This window comes from Grampus griseus (assembly GCF_964374135.1).
Source record: "Grampus griseus genome assembly, chromosome: 3".
NCBI lineage: Eukaryota > Metazoa > Chordata > Mammalia > Artiodactyla > Delphinidae > Grampus > Grampus griseus.
Window position 1 is genome coordinate 146,030,376 of NC_139019.1, and position 14,258 is coordinate 146,044,633.

General features: G+C 37.1%; 1 protein-coding gene across 1 annotated transcript in view; it reads left to right on the forward strand.

The window, feature by feature from the left end:
• The window catches only part of RANBP17 (RAN binding protein 17), a 316,096-nt gene that overhangs the window by 206,032 nt on the left and 95,806 nt on the right, over nt 1-14,258 (forward strand). Inside the window, exon 15 of the mRNA XM_082650901.1 lies at nt 6,884-6,943. Coding sequence (XP_082507027.1) covers nt 6,884-6,943 — 60 coding nt within the window. The remainder of the gene's footprint in view (nt 1-6,883; nt 6,944-14,258) is intronic.

Sequence of the window (14,258 nt, forward strand, 5' to 3'; positions counted from 1 at the left end):
AGGAACATAAATTAGGCAGGAAAAGGGTATTTTCGTAGGTCTCTGTATTCACTGAGTAAAGTTTAAATTAACCTTGACTAGAGCATCTTTGAATACCTTTTTGATGCATAAAATAGTTTATCAAAACATATTTTAAAATAAATTTTGGAGGATTTTTAGAAGTGCAAACAGCAAAAGAGTAGTTTACTATAAAGGCTTTTATTTTATATCACGTCGACATTTGTGAATCACTATGTTTTTTCTATCACTTATTTGGTAAAAGTCCACAATTTGCCAAAATGGTTAATAGAACACAAATACAGACATTTCATGTGATGTACCATGTAAATGTAAACCTTTGTAGTTACATGTTTTTGTAGCAAGAGAATTGTTTTAAAAGGCACGTAATTTATTAGCTATCGGTAGCTTCTTTATTGCCTTGCCGCGCTGCAGTAATAAATAAAAAAAAGTGAACTGATTTTACAAATGGCACACAAGGTGCACATTTTGTGGGGGAAAAAAGCCTTTTTTTAAAGAATTGGCATTAAATCCTTTTTTTGTGATGACAAAGAGGCTAAGAGTGCAAACTGTATTTTCTGTTTATCGAAAACAGTCTTTTTTCTCGGGGGCATTTTTTCCTATGATCATCAAGGGATTTCAAAAGCAATAAAGTGTGGAATCATTGTTCGACTTGAACAGTATTAAAACTTAGGTTTTAATTTCAGTGAAGTAATAAGATTTGAACCTGTCTCACATTACAGCACTGTAAGGCATTTAGCAATTGTATTTTAAAAGAGGTTTTTAAGATGCAGCTCACTTGTAAGCTCACTGTCTGTCAGTAATTAATAGTTTTTCTTCAGCGTAAGCTGTTGTGATCAAACCAAGAAATATCTGGGTTTTCAGTAACACATTGTGATAATTGTGAGTGTTTATTCCTAATTAGTCTAAATGTCTAATAATTGTCAGCTTGCTTCCCTGGCTGCTTAAAAAGAAAAAAAAGAGAGTGACATTTAAAGCTACAGTGTGTCTTCGGGCTTTTAAAAATATGAACGTAGATGTACATGTATATTTCAATAAGCTTTACACCCAGCAAGATTATATGTCAGTTGACTCATTCATTAACCAAGTATTTTATCCTTCAATATCATTTCCTAGTTTTTAGACATTACATCATCTGTGTACGTTAAAAAAAAAAATGTTTCCAGATACAGTATTATATGTACAGCTAAACCCAAACTGACAATCTGGATTCTTCAGTACTCATCACTGAAACTTACCTTTACTTCTCAAGAAAGCTTTTAAAATATGAGCATTTCTATTAGATCAATGTGGCAACATACTTGCTGATGAAAGATTGTAGTTACCATTTTGAATTGCTATTGAAAATAATTGCCTCTACAAAAGGAAACATCTGTATGATAGCACATGGTTAAAGCTGCCATCAATTTTTAACATTTGAGGGTTGAGCTATGACCTTTTATGATGACTGTGAACAGTAACTGCCTCCATTAGCCATAAGTTTTGTTTCTTTATTTTAGTAGATGGCCTAGGCTGTAAATATTAGAGAATCTAAAATAAATCAACATATTATCCTAAGGATACAAAATGTAAGAGCTATTTGTGGTTGGGAGCCCTTGACAGATAGTTTGGATGAAGCAGATGATTGCCTGCCTAGCGTATCTGGTCTGCATTGCTATGCCTGCAGGCAGTTTAGTGCTGTGGTTGTATATTGATGTCAGGGTTAGTACTGAGTGGCTAGCAGTGACAGATGTCTATAATTACAGGCAATGCTTCCAGTATTTCTGAAAAGCCAGCCTATGTTGAACAATTATCTTATTTCTGCCTTGCCAAAGAGCGTGTTCCAATTGCTAGTATTAGCAGTGGTGAATATAGCGCTTCATCTGCTGCCTTGGGACAAATGTGGGAAAAGCACTTGGTTATAAAACATAAATGCAAAATATTTTTTTAACACTTTGCATTAGTTCAGTTCAGTGTTTTCCTAATTTTTATCTTCCCATAATGTTTCTGTTGAAGGAATCTTGAAATAATAGAAGCACATTTGGCTACTTATTGGGATTTTGTTTTCCCTTAAGCCTGTGTGTCTCCCCAGCGCCAGTATCCCTTGCTCTACTGAATAGATGTGTTTAAGCAAAGTTGGCTTTGAAATGACTTTCTCCAACGTGGATTACATTCTCTGATTGACTCCCATTACAAAATTGGAAATGCATTTCCATGGACAACCTCCCACACCTTTTGACGAGGAAAATTGTAAAAGGATAGACAGTGCTGAAATGTGTGAAATACCTTAGTGCACTGGTGCCTTTACATTTACTGAGAAATTGCAGTTTTCAACTTTTGTTTTAACCCTTTATTTTAAGCCTTCAGCCACTTATTGTCCTTTCCTATCTCCAAGTGTACATGACCACTTCCTTCCATATTGCCTCTTAGCCCGCTTTAGTGACTCATTAGAAATGCTTTCATGCTTGTTGGTCCCAGTTCTCAACTGTCCTTTTTTTCTGCTTATTTGCATTTCTTAGACATGGGCTGTAATACCACTCTCCCGAGCAGATGCATCTGCCTTACTTACACAATACTCTCCAACCTTAACATTACTGAAGTTCCTAAAGTTCAGGGCACTGAGTATTAAAACATTATCCATGCTGTAAGTGACAAATTCTGTATTTCCAGGTAATGTAGACTGAGAAATGCCTAGGAAATAGCACTTGAGGTCATGTTTCTTTCCAACCTTAATCTAACCTGTATTGGGTTTCTACTTTGTGCTTCACTCCACTTTGTGGCATTATTTATACATTTTCTCATTTAGTCTTCTCAGCAATATTCTCTTTAGTAGGTAGGAGTATCTTCATTTTGCAGAACATGAAAAAAGATTTCAGGAAGGTTAAAAACTTGTTTAGTGTCCTGGGTTTTCGACCAAATCATCATACCCTAAACCCAAGTGTGCTTTCCAGTGTATCACATTACCTATGTAGGTATTTAGACATGAGTCCAGACATGATCAGTTTTAAGTGTAATGATTGATAAGACCATCATCACAGCTTCATCCCCGTATTTGCTATTTTACTTCCCGAGGAAAAATCTCATCACTACAACCACAGATTGGACCTCTAGTTCTGGCTATCCAGCAGTCACAAGAGAATCAAGCTACATCCTAGATTATCTGCTAAAATCCACCCTACTGTAGGAGAAGCAACTCAACCCATGGTCTAGTGTCAGAGATAAATATTATATTCATATATGAAAGGCAGCCCCTTTCTGTTCTTACTGGACCTATCACACAAAAACTTTTTTGATAACTTAAAACTCTAATGATGATGTTCTGGAACCCCTTGTCTGTGTGCATTTAATTTAGCAAAGAAAACTCAGAGAATCGGATGGACTTGTTTACCTGAATTGGGAAGACTTTGATAATTTATTGGACACAGGGATGTAAATCATCTACTTAACCCAGAGGTGAGAACTTATCCTGCAGACAGGAAACAGGAACTTGTGATGACTGTAAAAAGGAAGATGAGGGCTTTGAAATCAGGAACTTAGGTTGTACAGAGCCCTTGGGCTAAAACATCACCTGCTACCACATAGCGTTCTGTTTTCCTCCTGTCTCCTTTCCCATCACATTTACTGTTCCGCCTCTGTAAAATAGAAGTTATAGGTAGAAGACGGAAGATTAGGAGTTAGTCTTTCACTGGGGCTCTCTTCCCTCTAATCACTCTTCTTTAACCACTATTAAAGTTACTCACATGCCAGCTTAGAAGAAATATTTACTTTCCACCATCTAGTCCAGATAAAGCACAAATAAAAGGGACCGTCATCTTGGTGCATGCCTCATAATCTTAATGCCAGACTAATGTTTGACTATCTTACTTAATAATAATAGTGGCCATTTAGTGACCACGTATTCTAATGGCTAATAGCTAATGTTTATTTGGTGCATACTGTGTGCTAAAAACTTTCCAAGTGTTCCTGACACTGTGCTGGCAGTGCTGTATATAATACAGCATTTGATGACAATAATATTGGGTTGGCCAAAAGGTTCCTTTGGTTTTTAAGTAAAAATAAAAGACACATTTTTCATTTTCACCAAGAACTTTATTGAACAACCTATTCATTGTTTTGTTCCACTACCTTCTGCCGTTTTTCAGGCAACTTCATAATTCCATCTTCCCAAAACCTTTGGTCTTTTTGAGCAAAGAACTGTTCCAGGTGCCTTTTACAGTCTTCCAGGCAATGGAAATGTTTTACATTAAGAGAATTTTGTAAAGACCTAAATAAATGGAAATCTGAAGGTGCAGTGTCTGGTGAATGTGGCGGATGAATCGGAACTTCGCAGACAAGCTGTAACAGTTTTTGCCTGGTCATCAAAGAAACATGCGGTCTTATGTTATCCTGATGGAAGATTATGCGTTTTCTGTTCACTAATTCTGGACGTTTTTCGATGAGTGCTGCTTTCAAGTGGTCTAACTGGGAGCAGTACTTGTTGGAATTAACCGTTTGGTTTTCCAGAAGGAGCTCATTAGTAGAGGACTCCTTTCCAATCCCACCACCATATACACATCACCTTCTTTGGATGAAGACCAGCCTTTGGTGTGGTTGGTGGTGGTTCATTTTGCTTGCCCCACGATCTCTTCCGTTCCACATTATTGTACAGTATCCACTTTTCATTGCCATCACAATTTGTTTTAAAAATGGAACATTTTCATTACGTTTATGTAGAGAATCACATGAGGAAATACGGTCAGGAAGGTTTTTTTCGCTTAACTTACGTAGAACCCAAACATCAAAGCGATGAACATAACCAGGCTGGTGCAAATGATTTTCAATGCTTGATTTGGATACTTTGAGTATGTCACCTATCTCCCATGTGCTGATTGTTCTCAGTTAATGTCTTGATTTGATCGCTGTCAACTTCAACTGGTCTACCCGACCGTGGAGCATCATCCAACAAGAAATCTCCAGCACGAAACTTCGCAAGCCACTTTTGACACGTTCGATCAGTCACAGCACCTTCTGCATACACTGCACAAATCTTTTTTTTGCATTCCAGTTGTGTTTTTTACCTTTCTTGAAATAATAAAGCATAATATGCTGAAAATGTTGCTTTTTTTCTTCCATCTTCAATATTAAAGTGGCTACACAAAAATTCACCAATTTTGATGTTTTTGTTTAAATGCACGCTCATATGACAGCTGCCACATACAATCTAACAAACTTGTTTCGAATGAAGTTAAAGACAACTAAGTGCTACTAGAGCCATCTTAACAGAAAAAAACTGAACAAACTTTTTTGCCAACCCATAATAGCCAGTACTTTATGGAAATTTTACCATGTACCAGGACTGTTGTAAGTGCTTTACATATGTTAACTGCTTTAATCCTCTCAAAGATTCTGTAAATTAGGGCCAACTATCATCCTCATTTTATATTTGAGAAAACTAAGGTGTAGAGGGTAAGCAGTTTGCTCAAAATCACTTAGTAAGTGGTGGAATCCAACTAGTCTTGGGCTTCAGAATCTATCTTTAACCACTTCACTAGACTGCCTTCTATTTTGTGATATTATTCTTTCCATTTTACAGATGAAGAAACTGAGACTCTTAGAGGCTAACTAATTTTACTAGAATTATAGAGTTAATTTATTAAATAAAATATTTATTAAATGTCTGTTATCTGCCAAGCACTGTGCTAGGCTAGCAAGTAGTGGTCTCACTCAGTATCCCATGTGCATTGCACTAGACATGCATTCTGTGTTTCCTCCTAGTTGAAGTTATCTAAAATATATACTCAACTTGCTCATTTCTGTCTCTTATTGAAAGAAGACTATGCTTCCTGGGCAACTGCATGTTGTCTTTGTTCACCAGTTAGACTTTTGCATACGTTGTAGCTAATTTTCAACATAAAAGTATTCAGTAGGAGGATTAGGATGGAAGCGGTACTTAGCCTATTGCTGCGAATATTGCCTCCTCAGAGAAGGTTTGAAGTGTTTATTAGTGTTTGAAGATACTAGTGTTTGAAAGTCGTCAGTAGGCCATCAGAAGGTGAACTCTGATCCTTTGCATTTAGGGCAAGTTAAAGTTTTCACTAACTAGGCTAGTGTGAGAGACAGAAAGTAAAAGCTACGAAGGACTATAGGATCAACGTTTTTGAGTAAAGTTTGAGAATATAATGAAAATAGCAGATTTGACAGAATAGTAAAAATATGCACAATGTCATTGGCAGCCCTTTTTTCATTCCATGGGCCATTATTCCTTTACTCTTTTTGTCAGGTTGTCCTTCCTAAAGGGATAGAGAGTTGAGTGGCTCATAGGAGGAAGGTACAGCAGTTGTTTTGGATGTAGGAAATGGGAGGTGTTTCAGAGACGCAGGGTGGAGACAGAGTGTGTGTGCAAGAGTTAGATTAAGTGGTGGAAGACTCAATGTGATTTGCTTAACTTTCTGAGTGACTACAGAAATGCGTTTCATTTATTGAACATATACTTTTACCCTTCAGAAGTTGACTTGGCCTACTTATATCATTAGCCCCAGTTGCCACATTTGCATAATTAGAGTGCCTCATGGGAAACAGTAGTATTAAGAGATTCTTAAAAATAGTTCTGTTAGGTGTTATTTATAATTTGTTCTTTTTCAGGGCTACCTTTAGTAATTGGTTTCTTGAATTATTTCATGGAAGCAAACCCATTGTAATCCATATAACCACATCCAGGCTTTGAACAGCACTTCACTCTGCCTCTGATCCTAGCCTCCAGAATAAAATCAAAGTCCCATGAATATTTTAAGTGACAACCACAAAGATCCTGAGCCACATTCTCCCTGTATCGGAAGTCGGGAAGGACTTCTGCTCTTCCCTTATCCCCGACACCAGGTGGCAGGTCCCTAAACTCTGTGCTTTGTAGGTTGTACACCTGAGGAGTGATGTGTCCAGAGTTCCAAAGAAGGCTTGGAAAATAGTTCAGGTGAGTTGAGCTGCTGGTTATTGTGGTGGATCACCAGTCTTTATGCTTGTCTCACCACAGCCCGAGATTCTTATTATTAAAATAGGCGCGTGCACAGTGATAAGTGTAGGGGTGCATTTTTCTTGATTCCCTTTTTTATGCACTGTGGAATCCTACAGTGTGCATGTTTTATAACGAAATGTTCTATAGTCAGCTAATGTTCGATAGTATTAACGGCGAAGCCTCTGTTCAGTATGATTGCATAGTATAAAAGCAGCCTAGGTTTCTTGATTATAACGTTTCTGAAGTGGCCAATTCTAACCAGTTATTCATACCTGAAAGCAGAAAGTTGTATTTGGCTACAATGAATAGCATCTGTTATTGAACAGTATCTAGAGCACATGTATCTCTTGTGCCAGAATACGTTTCTGGCAGACACCTTTGAGAGGTGTAAAGGATTAAACAAAATCTTTTACTTCCCAGTTCCCCACCTCTACCATCACTCTCTCACAAACTTCATCCAGCATCAATTCTTTGCTCCAAAATGTAATCATGTCATCTTATAAATTTGCTATTGCAAAGAATTATGAATCAAATGCCTGAAATGCCCCTTCAAACCATGATCTCAAAACCTACCAAAATTAATCACACCTTCTTCCAGTGGTCCTGTGCCATAGCCATGGTTCGCTTCTTATTGTATGAGCTTGGAAAGATAATATATTTACCCAAGACTTTACCATGGCTTTAGCCCCAGAAGACTAGTTTAACAGAAGCTTGGCCCCAGATATGGAGTGAATTGGCAGCCAGCGGGAACAAAGCTGTGTCAGGACAAATGTACACTCCCCGTCTTCTCTAGTTGGCTTTCAGCTGGTTGCACCACAGGAGTCTTTCTATGGACTGTGTATCCTGTGACCAATAACTGGTGCTCTCGACCCAGGTCCCTCTTGGCTAGTGAAGGCCTGTCGGGAGACATTAGGTTCATGCTGGTGGAGATCCTTAGTCAGTGGCTCCCTGAAGGAAAATGGGGCAAACAGCCAGCTTCTGTTGAACAGGTGGTAGTTAGACCTTAGATCTGGTCGGGGCAGGAGGGAAAGAATCTCTCCAAAATTACCAGTATTGCTGGTTTTCACACTGTACCTGTACTCCTCTTTCTAATAAATGATTGTTTAGAAACTAATCCAAAAATATCTCTGGCGGCATCTGGAGCCCTTCCTTAGCAGTCTGGATTTGGGCCCAAGTGAGGAATGGAAACCCCACTGGGGTGCAAGCAAAAGAGGAAGCATGTTCTTAGCCATGCATCAGTGGAGGCCCCTACTGGGAGAGGGGATTATCACAAGGCAGCAGGCAGCCCTGTACCCCAGCCTGCTGAGTTCATGCTTTGTGCCACAGGATGTGGAGCGAAGGAAATGTGAGGCCAAAGTGGTCGCTCCAAGTTTTCTTATACAATAGCTCATTCAAGCAGATTGGGAACGCCTCTTAAGAGATTTGTTAGGTACATGTCCCCTTAGCAAGATGGCCACCACAGATGGTAGGTTCAGATATTCTAATTGAAATAAATACTTAACATTCATATTTATTTTATATCTCCATAGCCAGCTTTTCTTTATCAGATGTCATTCTGTATTCCACTGAATGAGGCAGGCAGATTCCTAACCTTTTACTGCTTGGTTTCCAAAGTAAATTATGGTCTTAAAATTAAATTTTAGCAAAAGATTTTTTTACCTAATTTTGATCCTGTATTTTGTGATGTTATTTTAAATGATATGGAAAAATTAGTCAGCCAAGATTAATGTGGATCTATTCATTATCACAAAGTTTATGTATTTAATATGCAGCAATGATGTCTGTACTATTAATTCTCTTGATGTGGTCACAAGTTAATTGTGACGATCATTTTATTTTTTTTTTATTCTGCTTCAGACGTTAATGAGCGAGCTCAATATCTTTAGCTCCAAACTGTTTAGATCCCAGTCATTAAATGCTCTGTTAGTTTCCTCTTACACCTTTCCTCTTCCTCCCTCCCCTCCCTTTCTGTTTAATGGATCTCATGTAGAGAGCACTGCATTGGCTTCAAGGGCACTTGAAGCCTAAGACAAAAATATGGAAATTGATTTCTTACTCATAATAAGTGAGTTCACACTCCATTCCAAAATTCTTTTCCTAAGGAACATTAATGCTTTTATTATATTGAATGCTTTCCAGTGACAGGTCTTGTTTTACTAAATTACATTCAGTTAAAAATCTTGACACCAAGGGGGGAAAGTGGTGGGGGGCGGGTCATGGTGGTGATGGGATGAATTGGGAGATTGGGATTGACATGTATACACTAATATGTATAAAATGGATCACTAATGAGAACCTGCTGTATAAAAAAATAAATTAAATAAAATTCAAAAAATTAAAATAAAAATCTTGATTTTTAAGTCCTTTCAATAGATTAAAACAATACTTAAAAATTCATAATTGTTCAGTTTTTAAAATTTTTATGGTATCAATTTTGCATTATTGGATGTGAATTTTTTTACACTAAATTGGTTCAGGAAAGTGTATCGTCTGATGGCAAAATACTTTGTTGTTGATTTCCACAGCACTGCTAATTTTCTGCGCTGAGCCTGCTTATAAAAGCTCTTTGAGAAGTTATAACATCCTAAACATCTATAGAAGGCCTAAGGGTATTAACTTACTGTAATTTTCTGAAGATTCATTATCCAAAATCTTAATTCATTATAACAACTCTTATGAAAACCTATAGAACCAGTGTTTTCTCTTATTTTCTTATTTGCACACAATGAGAGATTCATTGTTCTTTTTAATTTGTTTCATGCGGTGCTTTTGAGTACATTTCATAGAGGGCTGTTATTGAATTTCTGTGACTGTCATTATATATCCATACAACCTTTAGGAACTAATATTCTGGGTTTCCCAGTTCTGTAATCTACTTCAAATTTAAGGATTGACATAATTAGTTTCTTCAAAGTTATAACCAGAATGTTAGAGACAACACTGCGGATACCCAAGACCAAGGATTAGGATTGGAAAAAGAAAGCAATTTAAAAAATTATCACAGCACATGCTTTTATTCTTTATTAAATTAAATTTACAGCTCAAAACCTTATTGCTGTTTGTATGTGTATTCCCTTGTCTGGTTTTCTTATCTTGTCTGGCTTCTTTTTTAAAAAACCAGATATAAGATCATTTCAGCTACCTGCATATGCTCAGACATTATTTGTCACTTGATTAGTTTAGAAGTTAAAGAACATAAGTGGGTCACTGAAGTGTTATATACATATCCAAATACTCTTTTCTGAAGTTTAAAAGAAGCTGCACAGTAGAACGACTAGAGATAAGAAAACATATTAAGACAGTTTTTTAGGAGCATGCCTTCTTATGTCTGTACTGATGATAATTTCTTACATTTCTAATGACTTCCTGTATTTCAAGAGCCAGAGAGATGGATGACTGGCTAAAATGGGTACTTTTTCTGCCTTCTAAGACAGTAACTATTTAGAAGTAGAAAGAATTTGGTTTTGTATCATGAAATTGTGAAGCTTTATGCCTTTAACAAATGCCATTTCTGACCATGATTAGCAAGATTTCAAAGTTAATACAAATTTAGGGTTTTGTTTGTTTTAACCTTTTTTCTGTGTGAAAGTCTTCAAGGTAAGCTCTTTCTTACCCTTCTGTTATTTTTTATGTAATGAGCTTTCTCTTGGAAAGGTAGTAGCTGACATTACTAGCACCTACTATTAGAAAGGGGCCATGAAAGGGGGTAGGAAGGGAAGCAGCATTTGTTGAGTAGCTGCTAAATGTCAGGTTCTGTGTTAGGTATCATCATTTAATGTTCCCAAAAGCCCATAAGGTAGGTTTTTTTATTATTCCTGTTTTTCAGATAGGAAACCAAGATTCAGAGACTTTAAGTAACACCTAGTTAGTGGCAGAATTCAAATCCAGTTATCTTTGGGACCAAAACCTGTGCTTTTTGTATGTTGCTAAGTTTATCGAGATAGCTTCTGAGTACTTCTGGAGATGTAAAGAGAAATAGACATTTCCCTGCCCTCAGGCAGCACGTGCTTGAAGTAGTGGAGGAAACACATATGAACATAGAAAATTAGTACTACAACAAGATAATATTCTGTTACATGAGAAGTGCCACTAATAGGCCAGCAACAATGGATGCTCTGAGTATCCAAAGGAGGAGAGAGAGCTCCTCTTACTGAATCTACAGGGAGAGCTTCTTCCAGAAATATTGAAGCATTGAAACTACATATTTTTATATATAAAATAGATAAACAACAAGGACCTACTGTACAGCACAGGGAACTATATTCAATATCTTGTAATAACCTATAATGGAAAAGAATCTGAAAAAGAATAGATATATAGATAGATAGATAGATAGATATGTATAACTGAATCACTTTGCTGTGTACCTGAAACTAACACAACATTGTAAATCAACTGTACTTCAATTAAAAAATAATAATAATTTTAAAGAACTGTATCTTTTTAAATAACAAAACTTTACCAGTGGTCACCGGAGTGAGTAGAATTTGGAATATATTATCTTTACAGGAAAAAAAATTCTTCGTAAAAAAAACACACGTCTTACTGGTTGTTTTCCTTTTGTTACAAAATTATGAATGAAACGGAATCAGCCAAAATACACATTTTAACATTACATTCTTGTTATTCATTTAACAAACATTTATTGAGTATTAGGCATGGGAGATAAAAGACAGAGCATCATCTCCACCCTCAGGGAGTTTGTAGTCTAACAGAGAAGGGCAGGCATATTTTAAAAAAAAAAAGAAAAGAAGAAGAAGAAAGGGAGGAAGGCACAGGCTGACAGGCAAAAACTAGGTTATGTGAAACACATAACCAAAAGCATAACGATTTATTCAACTTCATTGTATCCTTCAGAGAAGGATAACACAAATGGGCTTGTTAGTCTCTTATTTCTTAGATTTTTGCTTATTTTTCACTATGACCAAATTATCTTAATTGATTATGAAATAAAAGATTAGAAATCTATGAACTGAAAGTGAGCTTTTTTCCTTTTCTTGCATTCCTACGCCAACTCCTATATCTTTCCCTAAAATGAGTATGTATTGTGATGTAGTTTCTTGCTGTCCTAAAAATTATTTTTGGTGAAGTGATAGAATTTTTAGAAAATGTTGAAAACCCGTAAATATTGTGTACGAATTTTTTCTGTAGAAAACTTCATTGACTTGTGCTTTATGATAAATAATCTTATAGATGTTTCCTCACTGGACGGATTAGTCCTCACCCCCAAATTATGTGTATCTATGGTATAACTACATTTCAAATGTTCGAAGACATTTTCATATTATCTGCATGCTCTCTGAATGATAAGGTGCCTTGGAAAACGTGAGATGGTCTTTTAAAAGAAATGCAGTAATCATACCTTGATTTTAAATGACCCTGTCACACGTGAAAACAAATCAGATTGTTGCTCTTAATGAGCTTTTCAATTTACTATTCAGTAGATCAGATAAGTGGATTTAAGAGGTAATGATCCTGTTTAGTACTCAAGCTTGGCTGTCAGATCCTAGTAGTGGAGAGAAATCCCTAGGGACAAAAGCGTTGACACAGTTCTAGATGGGATAATGGGAATCAAAGCTAATGGATGATAAAAGGAATGGTGCAAGTTACAAGGATAATTGTGGATTAAAGCACTGCCATGTGTCAATGTTGACTGTTTTTTCCAGTATCGTATTGGGTCAAATGTGATGCTTTGAGAAGCTGTTTTGACAGCAGAGCACAACAGATCTGCCTGCTTAGATTCCTTCTTTCTTGAATGCCAGAGACACAACAGAAAACTTCCTTGCAGGGACTATCAATTTAAAAAATATTTTTAATATGTTTAAATGTCTTAATGTTTAAAATCACATTTTTGTTACATTTCTATTCAGTGTGGCATGGGCAAAATCAAAATTAGACTAATTTGATCTTTGCCATAAAAAATAGCATTTGAGAAGTCTTGAAAGTGTAAAATTTTATTTTACAAAAATACCGTGTAGGAGGGGAGATGGACACCCAAACAATTACAATGTGAAAAGCACCATGCTAGAGGAATGGACCAGACGCTATAGGAACGTAAAGGAGAGCGCAACTTACCCTACCTGGTAATGGAAGGAAGGCTTCAGAGATGACTTTTGAATGAGAATCGGGAAGAGGAGGAAGAAGGCTGATTCAGGAAAAATGAACATCACATGAACTCATAGAGATCTGTAATTGCATGAGAAGCCTCAGTATTTCATGAGTATTTCATTGTGGCTTCAGGTTGAGGGAAATGATAGATGAGGAGGTAGGTTGGGGCCAAGTTGTGAAGGGCCTTGTGTGCCATAGTCATATCAATATCAGATTTTCAAAGGGGCCCGACTTACTCCCATTCATGAGAGAGCTTTTGGATCATGTTGAGATAAGGGAAACTTCCCTTTTTACAACCATTCTTCTTTTGAGCCTTCTATGGGCTTAAAGGTTTCTGATGATTGAGGATTTGGTGTTAACTAACTTCCCTAGGTTCTTTCTCCCTAGCTCCCTCTTCTCAGCAGACATCTTCCAAAAACAGTGATAGCTTTGATCTTACAAGAGATGAAGGCCTACTCTCATGAGCCAAGTCACAGATACTGGAATTGAAATGCTTTTCTATTAGGGCTCAGAAGTTAGCAGGAGAAGCAACGGGAATTTGAATCTCAATCTTCCTTTCTTTCTCTCTCCCCCAGCTTCTCCCCTCTACCCTTCTGCCCCTTCTTTCGCCTGCCCCTTCCTTTCCCTCTCTTTCTCCCTCTCTCTGATTCACTCTACTGGCCTGAGGAGCTCCTGGTCGTAGGACTTAAGTCAAAAGCCTGGAACACAAGATTCTGGTTGAATAGTGTTTAAAATCCAAACATGAGATCTCTGCAATGAACAGCTTTCCTCCCCTGTATCACCATGTAACTCTGGATGATTTGTGGTGTCCTGTGATTTTTATCTCACCTTCACAACCTATGACATTATATCAAGGTAGTGTTTACGTATGAAGAACAAAAGGCAGAGGGAGTGAAAGCTAAGTTGCCGTACCATAGGAAATAGTCAGATCAGGAGAGAGTAAGAGAACACAATCACAAGGAATCAAATCAGAGAAGAGAAATCCCATACAGCTGGTGTCTGGCAGAGATAACCTGGAATCATACCAGAGCATCAGGGAGTATGAAGGTGTCAACCCACCTCTCAGCTTTGCCAGGCTATTAGAGGGAATATTCAATTGGCTGCCAGTGGCATTTTCCCACTTGTAGTGGGATATGTGTTTATAAGCTCAATGCGGCTTAGGTTG